The 25805-nt window shown below is 37.4% G+C and overlaps 1 protein-coding gene across 2 annotated transcripts; it reads left to right on the top strand.

The window, feature by feature from the left end:
* Window positions 1-369: 369 nt before the first annotated feature.
* SLITRK1 (SLIT and NTRK like family member 1) lies at window positions 370-4715 on the top strand. 2 transcript variants are annotated; one of them, XM_067016366.1, is made up of 2 exons: window positions 370-948; window positions 1503-4715. In XM_067016366.1, the coding sequence occupies exon 2, from the start codon at window positions 1706-1708 to the stop codon at window positions 3530-3532; it is 1827 nt and encodes a 608-aa protein (XP_066872467.1). In that variant the 5' UTR covers window positions 370-948; window positions 1503-1705; the 3' UTR covers window positions 3533-4715. The 2 variants fall into 2 exon arrangements, with proteins under 2 accessions (XP_066872467.1, XP_058897753.1); XM_059041770.2 differs by having other exon boundaries at window positions 478-948; window positions 1389-4715.
* The last annotated feature ends 21090 nt before the right edge of the window (window positions 4716-25805 follow it).

Below are 25805 nucleotides of genomic sequence, written 5' to 3'. Positions count from 1 at the left end.
AAATATATATGATATGAAGATATGTTCCAAATAGCTACTTTCACACATGTTCAAAAGGAAACAAACAAACAAAAAAACGGTTTCAAAGACATCAAATAGCATAAAACATTGTACTGCAGAGACAGAAGAAATGCATTTAAAGCACCGATGAAAATGGCGTGCCGTATAATTACCTCAAATTGCTGTTCGCTTGACACCCTGACACTAATTTTATTCAAGCCATCGGGAAATAAAGGTTTTAAAAGCACTCTTTCCAAACGCTGGAGCTAGTGGGGGCTGTGAGGTCGTTAAGGAAAGGAAAGGGTAAAGTTTCCAGCACGCAAAAAGAATTAAATAATCCTTTAAAAATAAACGTCTATGTGGATCGACAGCCTTTAATGCCCACATTTTTAACGCTTGCCCTGTACGTGGATTGATTTTTTTTTTTTTTTCCCTTCGGCATTCCCTCACCAGATGGATTTTTGCTACTGCAGATCAGTAGAGGGTGTCAGATCTTTCAGAGTGCACCAGGCTGGAACGAGCAGAGCTTCTTAGCAACTCTTTTCTTCCCCCCTCCCTATTCTCACGCTCTCCCCCCCCCCCACCGGGCAACTCGCTCCCCCCCCCACGCCCCCTCCACGTAATTCCGAAAGAGGAGAAGAAAGAGAAGGAGAACAAGAAAAGAAGAGCTAGTAACCGAGAGCCGGAGACCAGAAAAAAAAGGCTGAAGAGGAGCGAAGGGGAGGAAAGGGAAACGATGGACAGCCACAAAACGCAGCGATTGCGGAAATTTTCCAGCGCCATTGGTTCGGCAGCGTGAGTCCTCCGGTCGGGCGTGATTTCAGCACCGGGAGGGGGCTGGACAGCTCCTCGGGGGGACTCCTGGGCAGCCCGCAGCCACAGCAAGAACTCCATCAGCAGCCTCAACAACAGAAGCCGCCGAAAACCCTGCTTTGTATCAGAGGCAAGGTCAGTCCGATACACAGCCATGCACAGGCAGTGTGCCTGTACTACGCTGCAAACCCTCTGCTTGTTTCTCTAACATGCACTTGCTTCTCATTACTAGCATTGTTCCCTTTCTGGTTTAGTGAGGAACACTAGACGAGATTCTGCAAGGGTGTATTTTTAATTTATATGTATATATTTAACTTCTTTTTCGTTATTTTTAAGGGGTTGAGGGGGAGTGGGGTTATTTTTTTCTACTTTTTTATTTTTATTTTTTGCTTGCCTTGCACTACGTGCCTGGATAGTTTGTAGATATAATTATTGACTGGCGTCTGGGTTGTTGCAGTGCGGGGGGGTTAGGGAGGAAGGAATCCACCCCCACCCCCCCAAACCCTTTTCTTCTCCTTCCCTGGGTTCGGACATTGGAGCACTAAATGAACTTGAATTGTGTCTGTGGAGAGCAGGATGGTCGCTGTTACTTTGTGATGAGATCGGGGATGAATTGCTCGCTTTAAAAATGCTGCTTTGGATTCTGTTGCTGGAGACGTCTCTTTGTTTTGCCGCTGGAAACGTTACAGGGGACGTTTGCAAAGAGAAGATCTGTTCCTGCAATGAGATAGAAGGGGACCTACACGTAGACTGTGAAAAAAAGGGCTTTACAAGTCTTCAGCGTTTCACCGCCCCGACTTCCCAGTTTTACCATCTATTTCTGCATGGCAATTCCCTCACTCGACTTTTCCCTAATGAGTTCGCTAACTTTTATAATGCGGTTAGTTTGCACATGGAAAATAATGGCTTGCATGAAATCGTTCCTGGGGCTTTTCTGGGGCTGCAGCTGGTGAAAAGGCTGCACATCAATAACAACAAGATCAAATCTTTTCGAAAGCAGACTTTCCTGGGGCTGGACGATCTGGAATACCTCCAGGCTGATTTTAATTTATTACGGGATATAGACCCGGGGGCCTTCCAGGACTTGAACAAGCTGGAGGTACTCATTTTAAACGACAATCTCATCAGCACCCTACCTGCCAATGTGTTCCAATATGTGCCCATCACTCACCTCGACCTCCGGGGAAACAGGCTGAAAACACTGCCCTACGAGGAGGTCTTGGAGCAAATCCCTGGCATTGCCGAGATCCTGCTAGAGGATAACCCATGGGACTGCACTTGTGATCTGCTCTCCCTGAAAGAATGGCTCGAAAACATTCCCAAAAATGCCCTGATCGGCCGAGTAGTCTGCGAAGCCCCCACCAGACTGCAGGGCAAAGACCTCAATGAAACCACTGAACAGGACTTGTGTCCTTTGAAAAACAGAGTGGATTCTAGTCTCCCGGCTCCTCCTGCCCAAGAAGAGACCTTCGCTCCTGGCCCCCTGCCAACTCCTTTCAAGACAAATGGGCAAGAAAATCATGCCACCCCAGGGTCGGCTCCAAACGGAGGTACAAAGATCCCAGGCAACTGGCAGATCAAAATCAGACCCACGGCAGCGATAGCTACCGGCAGCGCCAGAAACAAACCCCCAGCCAACGGCTTGCCCTGCCCTGGGGGCTGCAGCTGCGACCACATCCCAGGGTCGGGTTTAAAGATGAACTGCAACAACCGGAACGTGAGCAGCTTGGCTGATTTGAAGCTCAAGCTTTCCAACGTGCAGGAGCTTTTCCTGCGAGATAACAAGATCCACAGCATCCGAAAATCGCACTTTGTGGATTACAAGGATCTCATTCTGTTGGATCTGGGCAACAATAACATTGCCACGGTAGAGAACAACACTTTTAAGAACCTTTTGGACCTCAGGTGGTTGTATATGGATAGTAACTACCTTGACACGCTGTCCCGGGAGAAATTCGCCGGGCTGCAAAACCTTGAGTACCTGAACGTGGAGTACAACGCCATCCAGCTCATCCTTCCCGGCACCTTCAATGCCATGCCCAAACTGAGGATCCTCATCCTGAACAACAACTTGCTGAGGTCCCTGCCCGTGGACGTGTTTGCTGGGGTCTCGCTCTCTAAACTCAGCCTGCACAACAATTACTTCATGTACCTTCCGGTGGCAGGGGTGCTGGACCAGTTAACCGCCATCATCCAGATAGACCTGCACGGAAACCCCTGGGAGTGCTCCTGCACCATCGTGCCTTTCAAGCAATGGGCAGAACGCCTGGGTTCCGAAGTGCTGATGAGCGACCTCAAGTGCGAGACGCCAGTGAACTTCTTTCGGAAGGATTTCATGCTCCTCTCCAATGACGAGATCTGCCCCCAGCTGTACGCGAGGCTCTCGCCCACGTTAACTTCGCACAGTAAAAACAGCACTGGGTTGGCGGAGACCGGGACGCACTCCAACTCCTACTTAGACACCAGCAGGGTGTCCATCTCCGTGCTGGTCCCGGGGCTGCTGCTGGTGTTTGTCACCTCCGCCTTCACTGTGGTGGGCATGCTCGTGTTTATCCTGAGGAATCGAAAGCGGTCTAAGAGAAGGGACGCCAACTCCTCGGCGTCCGAGATTAATTCCCTACAGACCGTCTGTGACTCTTCCTACTGGCACAGTGGGCCTTACAACGCAGATGGGGCCCACAGAGTGTATGACTGTGGCTCCCACTCGCTCTCAGACTAAGACACCCCAACCCGGCTAAAGCAGAGGAGGGGGGATGGAGAGGCCTCCCCCCTCCCCCCACTCCGCCGGCATCCCCGGGGGTCAGGGGAGCCCAGACCCAGGTCCAGCGCGCCCCAAGGCTTTGATGGACATAATAAATAGATAACTATGAAGTCGCTCAGCTGAGAGGGTCTGACCCCTTAGCTCCCTCTGGAAACAAAGAGCAGACTGTGGCGAGCTGGGAGAGCCTGCCAAATCGCTCTTTGCTGCAGCCCCTTTTGACAAAGCCCCGGCAGGGGCCCTGCTCGGAGACCAGACAGTGCCCTTCCCCTCGGGAGAGGGGCTGGTACCGTGGTCTTACACATATATACATATACCCACATCTATATAGATAGATAGGTATCTATTTTTTCCCCTGTGGATTAGCCCGTGAGGAGGGGGGGCGCGATGGCTCCCTGTTGGCTACGCAGGTATGGGCAGTTGCACGAAGGCATGAATGTATTGTAAATAAGTTAACTCTGACTTCCGGCAGAAAACAAAAAGTGCTGCATGACTCGCATGGAATCCACGCGCTCCGGGGACGCTGCCCTCCCGCGACTGGGGACGCCGTCACGTTCACAGCACCCACCCTCTTACCTGATAAATCCCATCGTATCAAACTTTCTATAAACAAAATACAGTATAATCAGAAAGTGCCATTTCGCCATTATTTGTGATCGGTAGGCAGTTCAGAGCGTACGTTTAACTGTGAAAAAAAAAAATGTAAAGGTTTTATTTAGGACATTTGCATGGCTAGTCATCAGTCCATTTTATGAGTTAAAAATGTATTTTGTTGAGCAAAGTTTTATGGGTTGTTTTGGGCTCTTTTATTTTGATGGTGATTTTTTTTTTTTTTTTGGAGGGGGAATATTTTTCTATACATATCCAATAATGCCTTCCATCTGAATGTAAAATAAGTACCCATGATTTCTATTATAGTATCAGTGTAATTATTAAGAAAAAAAGATTTTGAGGCAGTTAAGCATGACCAATTAATGTCACTCTAGTGCTTAGGCTGCGATCCAATGGTAGCAATTCTGTGCTGGTGTAAATCTTACTTATAAAGTAGGAAAAGAGAACCGAGGAAGCACGTGGAACTTACTAATTCTATTCGAGGATTTTATAATGGCATATTTTTTCAGTATTAAAGTGAAAATGTTTTCAACTCTGGGTCCTTACATTTTTCCAGCTTCATATTTGCAACTGGTGAATTGGATTTGCGGTGGAAGGGACGAGGGAGGGGGAAGGTTGGGGGTGGATCACTTCAAGAGCTACATTAAGGCTGTCTCTTTAATCATCTCACTTAGCTTTTTACCCTTTACGTAGTTCCCCTCCCTCTCCACCCCGCCCCCGGACTTGTCCCACTTTCCCCTGTGGTTAAGGAAGGTCTTTCCCCCGACACGCCCCCTCCCCCCTCCCTTTTTTCCCCCTCTCCTGCTGCTGCAGTGAATTCCTTTATTAATACTGGAAAACCCACACTGCTGCTGCACACACTGCAGATATGTTAAGGCTGTTAGTAGAGATTTGATTTAATTGACTCTGTCTACATCGGTCTCATTAAACAGTGGAGGTTTCATTGGTCAGCACTCTTCGATGAAAGACAGCCCTAATGACTGGCATTTGAGATGCTGCTGGCGTCTTGAATTCAACATCTGCTGAAAACGGTAAAACTAATTAGTGCCCACCCACCCTACCCGCCCCAGCAAATGCACATTGAAATTTGTTAAAGCACTCATCTTTATGGAAATCAATCATTATCCTAAAGAAGTGTTTCTCTCCCATCATTCGGATTTTTGATTGTGGCCCAGTAATTAACAAGAAAAGCATTTAACTGTTCGAATTTTATGAGCCAGTGTAACTCTGGCCTCAGCCATAGTCCTCTGGGATTTCTAAGCAGTCTATTTTATCAGCAGTTAGGGGACAAAACAGCAGATAGAGCTACACATTGATGGGGGTCTGCATTCCACCACATATCCACATACTTGAGAAGTATGTTAAAAGACTGCAGACCACAGATTAAAAAAAAAAAAAAAAAATGACTGTAGGATTGTAAATCAGCTAATGAAAGCCCCCCAGAGCAGTTGTAAGAAGATTTGCCTTCTAGAACTCATATTCTAAAGAAAAGCAATTTCCTAGAACAGTGATGTTCTGGAGTATGTGTTATTTATTTTAATGTTTTTTTAAATAAAATCCTCACTATAAACCATTACTATTCCTAAGGCCATTCATCATTTTCTCTCTTGATTCTTTTGTTTGTGGACTGCATTTCATAGTAGTAAGGTAGAAACCCACTACCCTCTGACAGATATTATGGGTTGTTATTTATCCATTTTTCATGTGAAGGCCTTAATTCTTTTATGGAAAGACAACTGGGTTCCTTGCAGGCATTCAACAGAGACTTATTCTTGATTGAAAAGTTGGGGGAGGGGAAGAGTTATATATTCAAGGATATTATGACCTTAAGAAGGAAAAGAAAAGATGGCAGGTGTTCTATGTTTCTGGTGGAAAGTGACACTTGAAAGATACCTAGTGAGGCATGATGGTAATTTTAAAAACTGATACATGATTAGTTTAAGTCAGGAAAATAGAACTTCTGGTAGAAAGTGTGCACTGGGGCATGAACTTTCCTTCATAGTAATTAAAAAGAAATTAAAATATAGAAGGCAATGTGAAAGGTATTTTTAAAAGATTAGCTTCAGTGGTTTTTGAGTGGTCATTGTGTCCAGGCATGTGCTAAGTGATTTACAGAATTACTTAATTTAGCCCTCACAAGCTCATAAAAATTTAATAAGATATTGTTATTTCTATTATACCAATGAGAAAATTGAGGCTTAAAAAGAAGTAAGCAATAACTCAAATCTGGTAAATAGTGGAGCTGTATTTAAATCCAATTTTCCTCATGCTCCAAAACCTCACTCTTTGAATGGAGTAGTCAGATATATTTACCTGGTAACTTCTTAAAGAATGCTGTCCTTTTTATATGTAAAAAAAAAAAAAAAATATATATATATATATATATGTATATAGCTGTAAAAATACAATATAAAAATTAAGGACCCTGGTTTTATCTTCTTAATTCAGTATGTATTGGTGGCCCTTTATATTTACAGTATGTCTTGCAACAGAAAAAATTGTCCTGTATTTGAAGGAGATAACTTTTGTGTGTTCTCCAAGACTGTATAAGAAGATTTAACATATAAGCAAAAAATGAATGTGCTGTATGAATTTATGAATTATATAAGTTCAAATCATTAAATCTAAATTATCTACATATTGATTCTAAAATATTTGGACTATCAAATATTTTAATACATAATATGTTAAAAATCCATGTAGAAAAGATATTCAATGATTTCATAAGAGCATTTATTATTTAGACAATGTTTTATTTATTTTGATAAAGTATCTCTGGCATAATTACATATATAAACTAACATATAGTTTATATATAAATATATAAGCTTAATTTGCAGGATACATAATATATATGGTCTCACCATATAACTTTCACTTAGAAGTACTTAGCTTCTTGTCTTTGTTTTGTCTTAACATTGAATGCTCATATAACGGTAGTTACCATGTGCTTCAGTTGAGATATCTTGTTTCCAGTTAAATCATCCTTTAATTCATCAAAGTAAGAGATTTTAGTTGTGCTAGATGGAAAAGGAGGAAAGGAGACATCTTGGTTAGTTCCCACTGCTTTAAAGAAAGTAGTACTGGGCTTCCCTGGTGGCGCAGTGGTTGAGAGTCCGCCTGCCGATGCAGGGGACACGGGTTCGTGCCCCAGTTCGGGAAGATCCCACGTGCCGCGGAGCGGCTGGGCCCGTGAGCCATGGCCGCTGAACCTGCGCGTCCGGAGCCTGTGCTCTGCGGCGGGAGAGGCCACAGCAGTGAGAGGCCCGCGTACCGCAAAAAAAAAAAAGTAGTACCTTCTGTGGCAGCTGGTGTAACTAAGAAGATCCTAGAATTTAAGTTGTTGCCATAGAAATTTATTGTTTAACCATTTTTACATGTTTATCCAGGAGGAAGCTGGAATAGCTGATCTAACATTACTATAACAGGATTATTTTTCTTAACAGTGTTTATATCAGTTGTAATTAGAATTGTCAGGCATTTTAATACGTGTCAAAATTATACTGGTGATTTCAAGGACAGTTTGTTAATTTAGCTTTTTCCAGAATTGCTAATAAATGTGTTTGGTATGTACAGAGATGGATGAATTTGCAAGGGTGAACAGGGAAGTGTGTGTTTTTAACGTGTTGGTAGAATATTATGTAGTGTGGTTTCTAATTTACGTCTTCTGCGAGCTAATTTATAAATACTAGTTGTTTTATGTGTATGCTTATTTGAGGAAAAATGGAAATATAAAAAGTGCTAAAATTTTAATTTTAGCATGTATTCACTTTTGTTTCATTTTCTATCTTATTTCAATCTATTCAAAATGTAACATATTATTTAATTTTTAAAAGATAAACTATGATATCAGCAAATACAGTAAATGCAATGCATACTCAAAATTATTAAGTTATAGGATCGGCTTCAATGTGGTCCAGAACCATAAAAAACAAAGGCTAAATTAAATTTAACTTAATCCCCTGGCATTTTCTTTCATCTATAAAGTCACCAAAAATATGTTTACAAAAAGTAATATACAGGACATGGAGGACTTTCTTCTTTGTGTTGAAAGTGAAAGAAATGCCACTAAATGGTTTCCTGAAAGTAGGTGTCACAAACAGAACAATCCTGACCTGAATCAATATCTACTCTGTTCTGGCCTATCAAAATTTGATTGGGTTTCAGAAAAAATTAAATAGTTAAGATAATAACAGATTAAGTGTTTAAGAACTATAATTTTATAATGAAATGGATCACTGAGATAATCATCTTAGATTATTAAAGCCCAGTATCACCATTTGGCCTCAATTGACTGGCAGTTTTAGCTAATTGGCTTAGATCCCGAATATCTAATTAATCACTCTTCTCCTTCTATTTACTTGCTAAATATATACTATATTCCATACTTGAAAAATAATTATATTTCCTAACTGAACTTCGCACAAAGCTGACAGGAGAATTACCTACTTGTTGAAAGAATTTCAAATGAGTTAGAACCTACATATTCAATTGGCAATTGGCAACAATATTGGGTACTTGTTACATGAAAAATATTGTAGACGCTCTCTTAGAGAATAAAAAAAGGTAGTTCTGCAAGGAGCTTACAGCCTACAAAGTGAGATACATACATCACTGTAATTGTAGAACAGTTCATCATTGATCATTTTTATTTATTTATTTATTTTGCGGTACGCAGGCCTCTCACTGTCGTCGTCTCTGCCGTTGTGGAGCACAGGCTCCGGACGCGCAGGCCCAGCGGCCATGGCTCACGGGCCCAGTCGCTCCGCGGCACGTGGGATCTTCCCGGACCGGGGCATGAACCCGCGTCCCCTGAATCGGCAGGCGGACTCTCAACCACTGCGCCACCAGGGAAGCCCGATAATTTTTAAATGATATGATGCCACTAGAAAATTTTGTTTCTTTTAAGTAATTTAAGGTCTTGGCCATTTGGATAACTGCAGTTGTCACATAAGTTTTTTTACCTCTTGTTCAAAGAGTTGAAAATCTTAAAAGAATGTTTTAAAATGAAAGAGGTACTTTCATTACTTTTCTAGGTTTATCTCTTCTTCTATAAAATGGGAATAATGTCTTCTCTTCTGTAAATTCACTGAGGTTCCTAACTAATCCTTCTAAAAAGAAACCATCAAACCAGTTTTTACCTTAACAAATGAATGACTGATAATTTTCAATGTCAGTTATTTGAGAAATCAAATATAAATTTAGAAAGCTGAATAAAATATTTTATAGTGTCATAAGAATTTTGGAGTAGCTATGTCTGGGTACTTAGTTTTGATTTGTATTGTTTATAATATACATAAAATAGATAACAGAAGCTTTAATATATATACTTGAAAATTTTTATGGTAAAGCTAATAATCCCCTAGCCATTTCTTATTTAGTAAAACCTAATCTTCAGTTGCCTAGTAATGCATTCCAGGTGTACAAGTCCAAAGGTTTAACAAGCAGAAAGCAGTAAGCAAAGTCATGCATTTACTAACTTCTATGCATTATTCCCTTTGCCTCTAACTCCATTTCTTTTCTTGGCAGAAGAATACAGGAAGGAAACATATTCAGCTACAACATATCAATAGAAAGAGTCAATATATAGTGAAAAAATGAGGAGGGCCTCAAATGTAGATGGTCGATCCACAGTGTAGAGAAGCGCTCTCTCTGCCTCCCAGGAAAGGAGGATGAGTGGAAAGGGCCACTATTACCATAAACAATAACGGTTCTTACCAGATTCAGTGATATTTATTGTGTAATTTTCTTTTTAAAATCAGTATCTTTTTAAAATTTCCAAAAGACATATGATACAAGAAAGTTATGCTTATTATTATGATAGTAATATGATTTGAATAATATGTAGAAATTTTTGCCGCTTCTATAAAACAATAGGATTACAAAATAGCAAATGAATTTGAAATAATGACATTGCCTATACGTTATTGTAAAATCCACATGCTTAGTCCAGGCATTTTTATTTATTAAAATAATCATTTTATATAATTTAAGTAATCCTACATGATTAAACAGTTGTATAATGTATACAATCATATCAAATAATAACTATTTGCTTATTTCTGTTCAGTTAGATAATTGTTATAGCTAATCTGATAAAGTGGCAAGTCCAGTTAACTTTACTTAATTGGATATATTTTGCACCAGTTTGGGTTTTGGTGGCTATGCAAATGTTTGAGTATGGCTTTGGCATCACTGAGTTGGAAATTTATGTTAGTGAATTTTTCAAGGTTCCTCAATAATGGATCTAAATTGGCTTAACTCATTATCAGATGAATCTAAAGGGAATGAAATGACTAAAGCAAATAGTTTAATACCGTTAATCCCTCTGTTTCCTGAATGACTAAATGTGTTCTGATGACTCAATACATGCTTTAATGAGGGAGCTTAATTTTATTATTATTATTTGTGGGAATCAGAAAATATTACATTTTAAATTTTTCAGAAAAACTTTGCATGGCATTTGTATTTTTCACCAGAATGATCAGCATTCTAACAATCAGGTTTTATGTTACAGATGGTATTTGGTATAATTAGACATTAAGACATAACAAGCAGAGTATTCCAGGAGGGTATTACATCTTATGGTATAATATTATGACGAATAAGACTTGAAGCCAAGAAACTAAAAGCTGGAAACAGTAATAATCCCAGAGAAATGAATTACATGGAATGTCATGTTACTATTATAACTTTAAATTTATAACACCAAATTAAGAAAAAAGTCAGATCAGCTCTTTTGAACATTATTTGCATAAGCATGACATCATTTATTGCCAGCCCAAAAACTATTCATGCGACAAGCTTTGTATAACATAGATGCTTTTTCTCAGCATCTTCACATGGATAGCTAATATAGTACCTATTAAATTTCCATGCCTGAAAGCCCAATCTACACACTTGATGAGTAATCAAATACATAATTGGAAACAGAATTACTTTCTTTTATAAAGGCATGGTTTTTAGTTCATAATATCTTAAACTAGTATGAAATATTTTACGAAGAGAAATTTCAGTACATATTTATGTAGGCTTTTAAACCATGACTGAGGAATATTTTGACTACAGCCTTATAATAGTGTATCCCTCAAGACTAATACAATTGTGAGTGGTGTATACACCATGTAGCTCAAGACATTTCAAGGAGGCAAAATAGCATTGGTGTCAGGGAGATACATCTTAATTATGCCTAATTCAGAAAATTAAAGCAAAGGAAGAATAACAACTGAAGATGATGGAAATTTTACTTTGATATTTATTGATCCCCTACTGCATGCCAGGAGCTTAAGCAGAGGTTCTAAAACAACACAGAAAAGACTAGATTTCTGCTCATCTGAATTGACATTTTATAGGGGATTATGCAAAACCAAACAAAGATAATGGTAAACCACTGAGTGATGAAGAGCTATGAATGAAATAGAATGCGGGAGGTACTGGTGATCTCTTTTTTTTATGGTGGTCATGGAAGTTCCCTCTGAAGAGTTGATGCATGAACTAAGTGAAAATGTTGAGACAATCATTTGAAGGTTAGATAAAGAGAGATCCTGGCAAATAAATCATCAAGTACAAAACATCCTGATTTATAAACGTTCATGAAATGTTTCGGTACCAGAAAGAAGGCCAGAATGGCTGGCATCTGACCATAGGCAGATATGAAGTGGAAGAGGCAGAGAGGAAGCAGAGAATGCCTTATAAGCCATAGCAAGGAGTTTAGATTTTATTTCAGGTATAACAGAGAGATTTAAGCAGGCAAGGGATATGATACAAGTAGTTTAAATAGACATTTTGGCTTATTTAGTGATGAATTATAGGGGGGAAGTAGAAGGCATGGAGCTGCTGTTGCAGAGCTTGGGAAAGGCATGATATGGCCTCTTGGATAGTCGTGGTAGTGGTGGAGGTGGACAGAAGTGGTGAGCTTGGTGGTAAATTTTTGGTGCCCAGCAGAACTCTGTACTGGAGCAGATGTGGGAGTGCCAAGGAAATGAAAAATAAGGGTATGCATGTGTGTTTTCTTAATCAACTAACTTGGTGACGGTGTCTTTTATTGAGAAGGGAAGGCTGGAGGAAGCAGGTGTATGTTTTAGTGTTAGATTCTGAACATGGTAACAGTGAGATGCCTATTTACAGATTCTGGGTAGACTTTTGGACATAGAAATATGGAGCTCAGGGAGAGTTTAGGGAGGAAAACATAGACTTGGAATTCATCATTCATCTTTTATTGATGGCTCTATTTTATAAAATTAAAAACTAAGCCTACGGTTGCATTCAACTGGTATATTCTACCTTCAGGACAGGTTTATTGAAAATTGAGTGTAAACTTGGTTTTAGACATAACTGATGTAGGAAAGGTACAAAACACGTGTGATATCTCTAAAATCTGTACATTTTCCCTCAAACCAGAAGACTATGCATAAAACCTAGCAAAATATTCATTTATGAAAATCAATTGAAAATGAAAGAAAATGGCCTGGAAAAGGCAAAACAGCTTGTGATATAAAGGTACAGTGTAAACTTTGAATTGAAATGCTTAAGTGCTTTGCTTTAATAAGCATATTTCTAAGGAAGGAAGCAAACAATTTTATCCATTACCAGTGACAAAAGACATAACTTCTTTTTTTCCCCAAGAGGAAAAATTTCTGGCAAAGGAAGATTAGTAATCAATAGTAAACAAGAATGAGGACCAGGCTGTTCTTATTTGGTAGTTAGTCAAACGTTGGACTCTGTTTTGGGAAGCTTTCTTTTACTTTTGCTTGCAGCTCTGTGGTCTGGTCTGGTTAGCGCTTAAAAACGCTATGCCACAGTTGGTATTTAGTCCCTACTTCGAGTAGACAGCACAATAAAACACATTCCGTGTTTTCTTCATAGAACAGTTTATCTGCATTAATCAGCACACCATCACTAACTGTCTCTAATCTCTAACAATTTAAGTGTAATTGAACTTAATCTTCTGAGTAAATTGTGATTACTTTACATTTTATTTTTTAGTCCTGCTGAAATACAAATATTCATTTTAGATATTGTACAAGGATACTTCTCCCTCTTCATAAGGCCCTAAATGGCTTCAGTTCTTTCTGAACACTTGGGATGCCATGATGTAAATACTCAGCTTATTTTTCAAAGGAAAGTTAAAAGCTGGATGAGAGCTCTGCTTGGTTTCTCACAAGGCAGCCTCACGGTGCTACAGGGTTTAAAGTCTTTGGGATCTTATTGGGTCTGTAACAAGGAACCTAGAGTCAGAAGGCCTTGATTCTGTATTACGTTCTCCGCTAACTCTGTGATACTAGGCAAGGCTCTTAATTCCAGGAAGTCTGAATTTTCATACCTAAAATGAGGCTGTTGGACTAGAATCAAGTGGTAAGAAAACTTCTTCTCTAATGGGCCTGATAATAAGTATTTTGGGCTCTGTGGACTAAGATGCAAAGTCTAGGACATTATGTAGATCTTAAGTCCATATGTAGATATATAGATATGTATTGAACAAGAGAGACAACATATTTCCAAAAATTTGTGTTGAAAAAATTTTAAACTTTATTTACTGACACTGAAATTTGAATCTTATATAATTTGTACATGTTAAAAAATATTATTCTTTGGATTTTTTAAACCATTCTAAAATGCAACAAGTCTTAGCTCACAGGTGGCATAAAAACAGGCAGCAGGACTGATCTGGCCTGTGGGGGGTAGTTTGCCATCCTGGACTAGATTAACTCTAAATTCCTCTAATAAAATGCAAATAGAATATTTATTATAGATTCATTAAAATATCTCAACATTATTGGCATTATATACATAGCACATAAAATTTTCAAAATTATATAGGATATTTTTCTAAGTTTTTTCCATTCAGCATATGGATATTTTAAATTATACCAGAAAATTTTATTAGAATATAATTTTTAATGTAGACAAAATAGGCCAGGGATAAAATAGTGATTGAAGAGGACTGACAATAAACTAGTCATGTTTGATCAAGAATTATTGGAGTGGTTAAGAATCCCATGTCTAGAATCAGACTGTATCAATTCTAATCCTAGCTCTGGCTAGCTGTGTGAACTTGACCAAGTAATTAACCTTCTCGCTGCTTGATTTTTCTCGCGTGTAAAATGTAAATGACAATGATAGCGTCTACTTCATAGCAATGTTATGAATGTTAAATGCATTAGTACACTTAAAATGCTTGTAAGAGGTTAATACATGATGAACTTTCAGAAAGCTTTAGCCATTAAGAGTGGCTCTCTATTGCATAAATATTTTTACATAATTCTCAAAATAATTATATCTGGTAGGTCATTTTTAAAAATCATGATTTTACAAATAAAGAATCTAAAGATTAGAAAGCAGTTTACCTGGGAGTACGCTGCTCAGTGGCAGAGCCAAAATGCAAAGCCAGATCAGAAGGACTTTAAAATAAATGCATTTTAACTCACAACTGGGTATTTGATGGGAGATTATCATATCTACCCAACCCAACCTTCTGTGACATTTTTTTCTGACATCCATGTTGTTGTTTTTCCAAGGATTACAGGTATATAATGCTATCTTGTTATGTTTCCCCATTCCACAGACACATTGAAGTAAACACATAATTGTTTTTAAATTTTTGACATAAATTTATCTGCATCCCACAGCTTGTTCTATTACTGGACAGTAACTGACACTCTAAAATTTAATTTCTCTTCCTTTTGTGCTTCCACTTCCTAAACTCCATTTAAATCTCTACGTTGTAGCTATTTTTAGCTAATCCACAGGAAGAAAAGAAAAAAATAAAAAGAAAACCTCAAGCTAAATAGTACTAAGGTGAGAAGATGGCTTAAAACAACAATTTTTTTGCAAGAGGTGGAATATTTTAAAAAATTTAATAGCAGCCTTGTAACAAATAAATGCATTTTTAATGTTAGTATTTTAATAGGGATATTTGGCAGGAAGAATGTTTCTTAGTTCTTCAAATTTCATATATATATGATATGGAGCCAACTCACTTTTTTTTTAAATAAAGAAATCTGAGAGATTCCTTCTCCATCATCTAAGATAATGAGAATGGAGAATTTTGCCTTTTTGCTGCTTCCAAGGTGTCTGATAGAACTGGGGAGGGAATTCAGACTGGTGCTTGTTTAAGACAAATTCTCCACCAAAATCAGTTATAGAATTGAACAACTATTGTGTCTGGGTTTGAAGACTCTGTATTAGTTGTAACCGAGAACCACAGTTCTTTTTGTTTGGCATAACACTTATCTATGAATGCATCTATAATATAGTATTATTGCTATTGTGAGCATGCTAATAATCCATGCTGTCTTCTGGGAAGGCAATTCATTTTGCTTTCCAGTGCCAAAAGTGAAGCAGGCTAAGATGTCAGAATACATTTGCTTAGGATAGGAAACATGCTTTCCTCCCAGGGACTACTTCCAGTATAATCTGTGGTGACTCTCCTATTTATAGAACTGTTTCACTATTCCCAAGGTCCAAGAGATATAAAAAACTACAGCCTCCAGAAATGATTTTTTGATTTTAAAATTTGGAGAAATACTGCATTAAATAACTTAAGTACTAGTCCTTACTATAGGACTTCACTGATTTCAAGAAATATTCTGAGTCCCCATGAGAAATGTGTGATATGCAATATTTCCCACACTTATTGACCTTAAAAGTCACTACCCTCTTGTAATTCACACCGCCCTTTGTTTATTTGTTTGTTTTTTCCAGAACACTTATTTACAGACTTGCAGGGCAGAAGAGATAATTGCCTGATACACCTAATTTGGGAGGGGAAAAACAAAACAAAATAAGCTCGGATCTTAGAAAACCAAATTCATAGTTTAGTCGTCTAAAATAATAGGCTTAGAACCATTCCTTCTGAAAGAAAATAGCAATTCAGAGAAATAATAATAATAAAAGAAAAAGAGAAGCCATTGCATTTTTTCCTGTGGCTTTTAGGCATCTCTGAGTCTAACTGTGTGCCATTTACCATGAAGAACTTGGCCTTTCTTCAATTATGCCATCTGTTGAAACACAGGATAGATCACTATTTTATGACCTAGTAGTTCAAAATAACTTGTGTCTCAATAAATATAGAACACGGCATAGAACAAATTTTCTCTCTTACTATGGCTCTGGAAGATCCTTCTGTTCAGCCCATTTTTAAGGGGAATAAGATTCATTGCTCACACTAGAGTTTATTTGAAAACAGTGTACCCTTCAAAAGTTATCTGAATCCCACTTGTCTCTAATGAGTTGTCCTTTTCATATAGGAACTTCATAAGCCTAACAAAATGTAACTAATAATAAACTGATGGTCTATGCTGATTAGTATGCAGTTTCTTAAATAGGTAACTGGGTGAATTTCTTACTGACCATTACAAGCAAGTGTATTTCCTCTAATTTGGTGTGTTAAAATGCTGATTGATCTTCCATCTGAACTTATCAGCTAGGACCATACTTAATGAAGCAAAAGGTCGATTTGTTTTCATTTGAACTCTTTTTTTTTTAATTCAGTAAGCAAATCTACTTGATGAAAAATTCACCTCCCACCTTCTTCTAAAATAATTTATACCTATGTTCACTGTGATAAATAGATATTATTGAACATTAGAAAATCGACACCCTTTAGATTTTACTGACATTGTAAGTTCTTCCTGAGCAAGGTTCATATGTTCTGGATCTTTTATCCGCCTTGATTATTTGAAGAATGATACATGATTAATCTTAGTTGATTGAATGAATAGTTACAAAAACACGTATCTTTATGCTTTAAGTATAGTTGCAAAATGGCAAAACAAAATTATTATTTTCAGGACCCATACTCTTCTCAAATCAAGTATTATCCAAATGACAAAGCATGATATTTATAAATAAATAATTCCATTCCTAAGTCTATTATAGAGATAAAGGTGGTTACCTTCCAAAGAGGGCATAGGGCTTAATCTTTTTGATAAGGTAATCATAATATATTTGATATATGGAGCTAGAAATAGATTTATATAAAAATAGATTTACATAAAAAGCAAAGTCATAGTACTGTAATTCAGAAAAAATATGCCTCTAAGGAGATTGTTTAAAAAATCTACTGGAGAGACCTTCAAGATGGCAGAGGAGTAAGAAGTGGAGATCAGCTCCCTCCCCACAAATACAGCAGAACTATATCTACATGTGGAACAACTCCTACAGAACACCTACTGAATGCTGGGAGAAGCCCTCAGATTTCCCCAAAGGCAAGAAACTCCCCACATATCTGGCTGTGTGGCTGACAGTGTCTCGGTGCTCTGGCCGGGTGTCAGGCCTGTGCCTCTGATGTGGGAGAGCCAATTTCCGGACATTGGTCAAGCAGACGCCTCCTGACTCCATGTAATATCAAACGGTGAAAGCTCTCCCAGAGATCTCCATCTCAAGTCTAAGACCCAGCTCCAGTCAACGACCAGCAAGCTACGGTGCTGGACACCCTATGCCAAACAACTAGCAAGACAGGAACACAACCCCACCCATTAGCAGAGAGGCTGCCTAAAATCATAATAAAGTACAGACACCCCAAAACACACAACTGGACCTGGTCCTGCCCACCAGAAAGACAAAATCCAGCCTCATCCACGAGAATAGAGGCACCAGAACAAAGGAACACCTCAATACATAAGACGAATGCTAACAGCAGTTAAAGGGGAAGTGGACAGTAACACAATCATAGTAGGGGACTTTAACATCCCACTTTCACCAATGGACAGCTCATCCAAAATGAAAATAAATAAGGAAACACAAGCTTTAAATGATACATTAAACAAGATGGACTTAATTGATATTTACAGGACATTCCCATCCAAAAACAACAGAATACACTTTCTTCTTAAGTGCTCATGGAACATTCTCCAGGACAGATTATATCTTAGGCCTCAAATCAAGCCTTGGTAAATTTAAGAAAATTGATATTGTATCAAGTATATTCTCCAACCACAATGCTATAAGATGAGATATCAGTTACAGGAAAAAAATCTCTAAAACATATAAACGCATGGAGGCTAAACAGTACATTACTAAATAACCAAGAGATCACTGAAGAAATCAAAGAAGAAATCAAAAAATACCTAGAAACAAATGACAATGAAAACATGATGACCAAAAACCTATGGGATGCAGCAAAGGCAGTTCTAAGAGGGAAGTTCATCGTAATACAATCCTACCTCAAGAAACAAGAAATATCTCAAATAAACAACCTAACCTTACACCTAAAGCAATTCAAGAAAGAAAAACAAAAATACCCCAAAATTAGCAGAAGGAAAGAATTCATTAAGATAAGATCAGAAATAAATGAAAAAGAAATGAAGGAAAAAATAACAAAGATCAATAAAACTAGGAGATCAGCTTGGTGCTTTGTGACCACCTAGGTGGTGGGATAGGGAGGGGGAGAGGGAGGGAGATGGAAGAGGGAAGACATATGGGGATATATGTATATGTATAGCTTGTTCACTTTGTTATAAAGCAGAAACTAACACACCACTGTAAAGCAATTATATTCCAATAAAGATGTAAGAAAAAAACTAAATTAAAAGCTTGTTCTTTGAGAATATAAACAAAATTGATAAACCATTAGCCAGACTCATCAAGAAAAAACGGGAGAAGACTCAAATCAATAGAATTAGAAATGAAAATGGAGAAGTAACAACTGACACTGCAGAAATACAAAGGATCATGAGAGATTACTACAAGCAACTATATGCCAATAAAATGGACAACCTGGAAGAAATGGACAAATTCTTAGAAATGCACAACCTTCCGAGACTGAACCAGGAAGAAATAGAATATATGAACAGACCAATAACAAGCACTGAAAATGAAACTGTGATTAAAAATCTTCCAACAAACAAAAGCTTAACACCAGATGGCTTCACAGGCGAATTCTACCAAATATTTAGAGAAGAGCTAACTTCTATCCTTCTCAAACTCTTCCAAAATATAGCAGAGGGAGGAGCACTCCCAAACTCATTCTACGAGACCACCATCACCCTGATACCAAAACCAGACAAAGATGTCACAAAGAAAGAAAACTACAGGCCAATATCGCTGATGAATATAGATGCAAAAATCCTCAATAAAATATTAGCAAACAGAATCCAACAGCACATTAAAAAGATCGTATGCCATGAACAAGTGGGGTTTATCCCAGGAATGCAAGGATTCTTAAATATATGCAAATCAATTAATGTGAAAAACCATATTAAAAAATTGAAGCAGAAAAACCATATGATCATCTCAATAGATGCAGAAAAAGCTTTTGACAAAATTCAACACCCATTTATGTTAAAAACCCTACAGAAAGTAGGCTTAGAGGGAACTTACCTCAACATAATAAAGGCCATATATGAAAAACCCACAGCTAACATCATCATCAATGGTGAAAAACTGAAACCATTTCCTCTGAGATCAGGAACAAGACAAGGTTGCCCACTCTCACTGCTATTATTCAACATAGTTTTGGAAGTTTTAGCCACAGCAGTCAGAGAAGAAGGAGAAATAAAAAGAATCCAAACAGAAAAGAAGTAAAGTTGTCACTGTTTGCCGATGACATGGTACTATGTATAGAGAATCCTAAAGATGCTACTAGAAAACTACTAGAGCTAATCAATGAATTTGGTAAAGTAGCAGGATACAAAATTAATGCACAGAAATCTCTTGCATTCCTATACACTAATGATGAAAAATCTGAAAGAAAAATTAAGGAAACACTCTCATTTACCACTGCAACAGAAAGAATACAATATCTAGGAATAAACCTACTTAAGGAAATATGAGACCTGTATGCAGAAAACTGTAAGACACTCTTGAAAGAAATTAAAGATGATACAAACAGATGAAGAGATATACCATGTTTTTGGATTGGAAGAATCAACATTGTGAAAATGACTATACTACCCAAAGCAATCTACAGATTCAATGTAATCCCTATCAAACTACCAATGGTATTTTTCAAAGAACTAGAAAAAAAAAATTTCACAATTTGTATGGAAACAAAAAAGACCCCGAATAGCCAAAGCAATCTTGAGAAAGAAAAACAGAGCCGGAGGAATCAGGCTCCCTGACTTCAGACTATACTACAAAGCTACAGTAATCAAGACAGTATGGTACTGGCACAAAAACAGAAATATAGATCAATGGAACAGGATAGAAAGCCCAGAGATAAACCCACACACATATGGTCACCTTACCTTTGATAAAGGAGGCAAGTGTATACCATGGAGAAAAGACGGCCTCTTCAATAAGTGGTGCTGGGAAAACTGGACAGGTACATGTAAAAGTATGAGATTAGAACACTCCCTAACACCATACACAAAAATAAGCTCAAAATGGATTAAAGACCTAAATGTAAGGCCAGAAACTACCGAACTCTTAGAGGAAAGCATAGGCAGAACACTCTATGACATAAATCACAGCAAGATTCTTTTTGATCCACCTCCTAGAGAAATGGAAATAAAAACAAAAATAAACAAGCGGGACCTAATGAAACTTCAAAGCTTTTGCACAGCAAAGGAAACCATAAACAAGATGAAAAGACAACCATCATAATGGGAGAAAATATTTGCAGATGAAGCAAGTGACAAAGGATTAATCTCCAAAATTTAAAAGCAGCTCATGCAACCCAATATCAAAAAAACACACAACCCAATCCAAAATTGGGCAGAAGACCTAAACAGACATTTCTCCAAAGAAGGTATAGAGATTGCCAACAAACACATGAAAGGTTGCTCAACATCACTAATCATTAGAGAAATGCAAATCAAAACTACAATGAGGTATCACCTCACACCAGTCAGAATGGCCATCATCACAAAATCTACAAACAGTAAATGCTGGAGAGGATGTGGAGAAAAGGGAACCCTCTCGCACTGTTGGTGGGAATGGAAATTGATACAGCCACTATGGAGAACAGTATGGAGGTTCTTTAAAAAAGTAAAAATAGAACTACCATACAACCCAGCAATCCCACTACTGGGCATATACCCTGAGAAAACCATAATTCAAAAAGAGTCATGTGCCACAATGTTCATTGCAGCTCTATTTACAATAGCCAGGACATGGAAGCAACCTAATTGTCCATCAACAGATGAATGGATAAAGAAGATGTGGCACATATACACAATGGTATATTATTCAGCCATAAAAAGCAACAAAGTTGAGTTATCTGTAGTGAGGTGGATGGACTTAGAGGGTGTCATACAGAGTGAAGTAAGTCAGAAAGAGAAACAAAAATACAGTATGCTAACACATATATATGGAATCTAAAAAAAAAAAAAAGATTCTGAAGAATCTAGGGGCAGGACAGGAATAAACACAGACGTAGGGAATGGACTTGAGGACATGGTGAATGTGAAGGGTAAGCTGGGATGAAGTGAGAGAGTGGCATGGACATATATACACTACCAAACGTAAAATAGATAGCCAGTGGGAAGCAGCCGCATAGCACAGGGAGATCAGCCCAGCACTCTGTGACCGCCTAGAAGAGTGGGATAGGGAGGTTGGGAGGGAGATGCAAGAGGGAGGAGATATGGGGATTTATGTATATGTATAGCTGATTCACTTTGTTATAAAGCAGAAACTAACACACCATTGTAAAGCAATTATACTCCAATAAAGATGTTAAAAAATTTTAAAAAAATAAAAACCACAGGAAAAAAGAATCTACTGGAGTCTTTCAGGAAAAAATTTTCCTGCCTTGCGCACACACACACACACACACACACACACACACACACACTCACTCACCCATGGTTTAAGAATGAGGGCAATAGTAGACCACATCCTCTGGGTCACTAACTCAAGAAGGATGGAAAGGAACAGAGCAACACCAAAAATGTCTATGTTGAAAAACAAAGAAATCCTATCATTTTTTTCTAATTTGCAAGGTTAATAGAATTACTAGAAGGAAAATGGTGCATTTGCATAGTTTGTTGAATAAATAAAGCAAAGCTTTATTTTAGATTTACTAAAACCACGTAATAATTTATAAATAGTTTACATGTTTTACCCGTGTGAAATTTGCCAAATGCATATCACACGGTGGTGAAATAAGTATCAATACTTAATAAGACTTGAGTTTCCTAGATGATTTTGAAATTTAAGCATTCATTAAAATTACTTATTAGGGATTGTTAGTTTCTACTAAGCTCAAGCATATCTTGTCCCAAATTGCTTTAGGCCAAAGAGAATTAGTTACTTGACATTGATTTTTTTTCTTGTAATCTTTTTTGTCTTATGAAAACAATAGTCTTATTTATAAGCAATGATTAATTTTTATCTTTTTAAGAAGTTACAAAGTTTATTGTTTAAAAAAGCTTTCATTTCATTTCATTTAGGGAATTTTAAGGACATTCACTGTCTTTGTGAATTAATTAGCTTGGTATCTTTGAAATTCAGTTCCTAATTTGGGGGTTAAAAAGCAAACACTTGTGTCTCTAAAGATTAGAGCAGAAACAACTGTATTATAAACTTTAATAATACTATACTGAAATTATAAATTTCAGTGGATTCTACAAGTACTTTATTAGTGGTTTTACAGCATTTGATGGATTCACCTCAGCAACTAAAATTAGTCTGGAGTGTAATTTTTATAATCACTGTACAGAGGACTTTTTTTTTTTTTTGGACAGAAGAAAGTTCTGTGATACACAATTTTCTTAAAAATTCAAGCAGATGCATAATAAACATGTTTACTATTTTTTGCTAAATTATTTAATCCATGTTTAGAGACCTCAAAAATTTGTTGATTTACTGAAAGAGACCTCCTACCTAATCCATGAATGTTTGGGGAGAAAATAAAAAAGAATTCAAGTAAAAGGGAGAAATATATCACCCTAGTTGCTCATGAGTCCTCTGCACAAGAGGTGGAGAAACAATCCAAAGTGTGCTACAGGGATACAAGGAGTTGATAGGGACCAAATAATGGCCCTCCATTGTCTTTGTATTGTAAACACAGCTTGTATCTTTCCACTCCTTTGATGCAATATGGTCGACACCACTTTGAGATAAAATTAAATGTAATTTTGACTCTAGCTGTATAGCACGAGTGCTGAGGCAGAGATAATTTCTCACTTTCCATATGTATGTTCTGGGGGCAGGGCAAAAAATGACAGAAGAGCATAATCATTTTGGCCCTCTGAACTAAGAAAGTCTTGAGACTCTTATTGTACTGATGATGAAGAAGAGAAATGAATTTCTGTTATTTAGTTGCAAGAAGACATTTTGTAAATTGGACTGTTTGATTCTGTGGCACTGCAGATGATTTTGAATCACATTATTTCAGCAGCCCTATTATAGCTTAAGTACTTTACCATTAGAGTTTTTCTGTACTAATGAAAGTGCAACCCATTTACAAAGGTTATTCTCTTGATTTAGTTGAGGTAGTAAAATGTATGTCTGAGCTGTGTTTCACTTATATTAAGGATGATTTCATTTTGTATTATATTTTTGAGTTATGAAATTGCTTGAGGAGTATCTCTTATGCACTCTCATGTTTATCTATTAGTTTTAATTAACCTGAGCCCTAGAAGATTTTTTCAGAATATGGGTCTACATATTCCATTAAGAGTAATTTTATAATTAATCACACTTCTTTTAAGCCACCCCTAAAATTGTACTCTTTAAATTTGTGTGAGCAGGTAAACAAGTTCAATATATCTGTTCTTCAGCTCATATTGAAAATCAGCCCAGAAAATGAGAAAATTATTGTTTAAGGAGAGATAGCACCAAAATGAAGATACTTATTATGATACTCTAAAAATCTGCCCAGGGTTAAAATATATCACCCTGAGACAATAGTCAGGAAACCTGCACAGTTAATGGGAACTCTCAGTTTGACTAATTGTTGGCATTAAGAAGGAAATTTCAAGGTCTATTAAGAAAGAAAATGAAAACCCAAGTGCTTATGTGGTTTTGAGTGTATAGTAGAATCTGGCAAGGACATGAACAAAAAGCATTGAACAAAAATAATAGAAAAAGTTACAAAGAGGCTTTATGAAAGTCAAGTGCTGTAAGAAGAATAGGAAATAGCCAGGGAAGATCCAGATGGCAGCTTGATCTGTGGTTGAAGAATGATTTTTTCTCAGAATGGCAGCATATAACTGTAGGTATGTGTCTCAACTCAGGCTGATCATTGAGGAACAAGTATTAACATTTGGTAGATTTTTTAAAAGTTAGCTACATATCAAGAATAGAAAAACTAAGCATCTTCCACCTGAGCAGAAAACATTTCTAATAATAGCTATCTATTCTAAAAGTTTATTTCATTAATGGCATTTCTATAGTAAACAATTATATATACTTATTTAGGTTTAATTTTTAAAATATTTTATAATACTCCCAAACATTTGGGTTATAAACTGAGGCAAGCAATTTCCTATGTGATTTTAGTAAATTAGATTAATGAGAAGAATGTCTAGGGTGATGAAGCATCTGAAATCAGGAATGTGAAAAATAGCCATTTACCTTTTATTAGTCAATTAAAATCTCTGTCAAGTCAGAACATGTTTCATTACTAAGCTGAAAACTTAATAGTTTTATTTGGTATCCCAAAACAAAATAAAACACACACGTTATTGTAAAAACTAGCATATGTGGGCAGTCAATAGAATTATTGAGTGGCCAATACGTATAGAGTGCTGTATCAACATTCACAGATATTCAGAGATGTTTAGTTCCAATTATGAGTGAATAAATACTACCATTGAGAAAATAAGCACATTTGACTACTGCTCTAGATAGAGCTTGGTGTACAAAAGTTATAAACACAAATAAAGCACTAAACACTCATATTTCTGCTTAGTATAAATGATGCTGACCAACTTCTGTACTGATAGTTTGCCAGACTGAGCCAAGGTCCAGAGATGATGGCTTACACTTTTATATGTCTTAGCTGTGTTTTATTAAACTTATCTCATGACCTGCAAGAATTCCTGCCTCTCCCAAGTGCAGAAAGACACTTATGTTAACAGGCATTTATTGAGCAAAAGGCAATGTGTTAGGTGTCAGGTACAATATGATAAATAAGAAAGCCCACACTCTCAAGGAGCTCACATTTTAAAGACATTTCCTGTCAAAATGTGGGTGTTGGATTACCTGTGTGAAAACCACCAGATGTGCTTCTTTCAAGTGCAGATTCTTGGGCACTGTCTTCAACTTACTGATTCATAATCTTTGAAGTTCTGGTAACCCTCATTAAAAAAAAATAACACCCTGCATATTTTTAAAGCGTTTTTATTTAAAATATTGTTGAGTAGTAGATTCTTCAGCAGAAAGTTATTTTTAGAATAACATAGTAATAGATATGCTCAGGGAATTTGCAAGCGGGAGGAGGAACTTGCAGCCCAACCTTAAGGGACGGGAAGGCCTCCTGTAAGAAGGAACATCTAAGGTTGACCGTCCCAGGAGTCACATGTGCCTATTGGAATAAGGAGCATTATAGAGCCTTTCTAGGTAGCAGGTACTTCATAAACCAAGGAAGTGAGGTTAGAAAGAGACCGGTATCGATAAGGAAATACAAGGACTTTGTCTAGGGGGAGAGTAAAGGACACAAAAAAGGGCTGTGATGTTCCAAAGTTCCAAATCATCAGGAACTTTGAATGTTAGGTTAAGGAATTTTGATTGTATC

This window comes from Kogia breviceps, chromosome 16 (genome assembly GCF_026419965.1).
Source record: "Kogia breviceps isolate mKogBre1 chromosome 16, mKogBre1 haplotype 1, whole genome shotgun sequence".
NCBI lineage: Eukaryota > Metazoa > Chordata > Mammalia > Artiodactyla > Physeteridae > Kogia > Kogia breviceps.
Note: the sequence above shows the minus strand (reverse complement) of the source record. Positions and strands in the feature narration are given on the sequence as shown.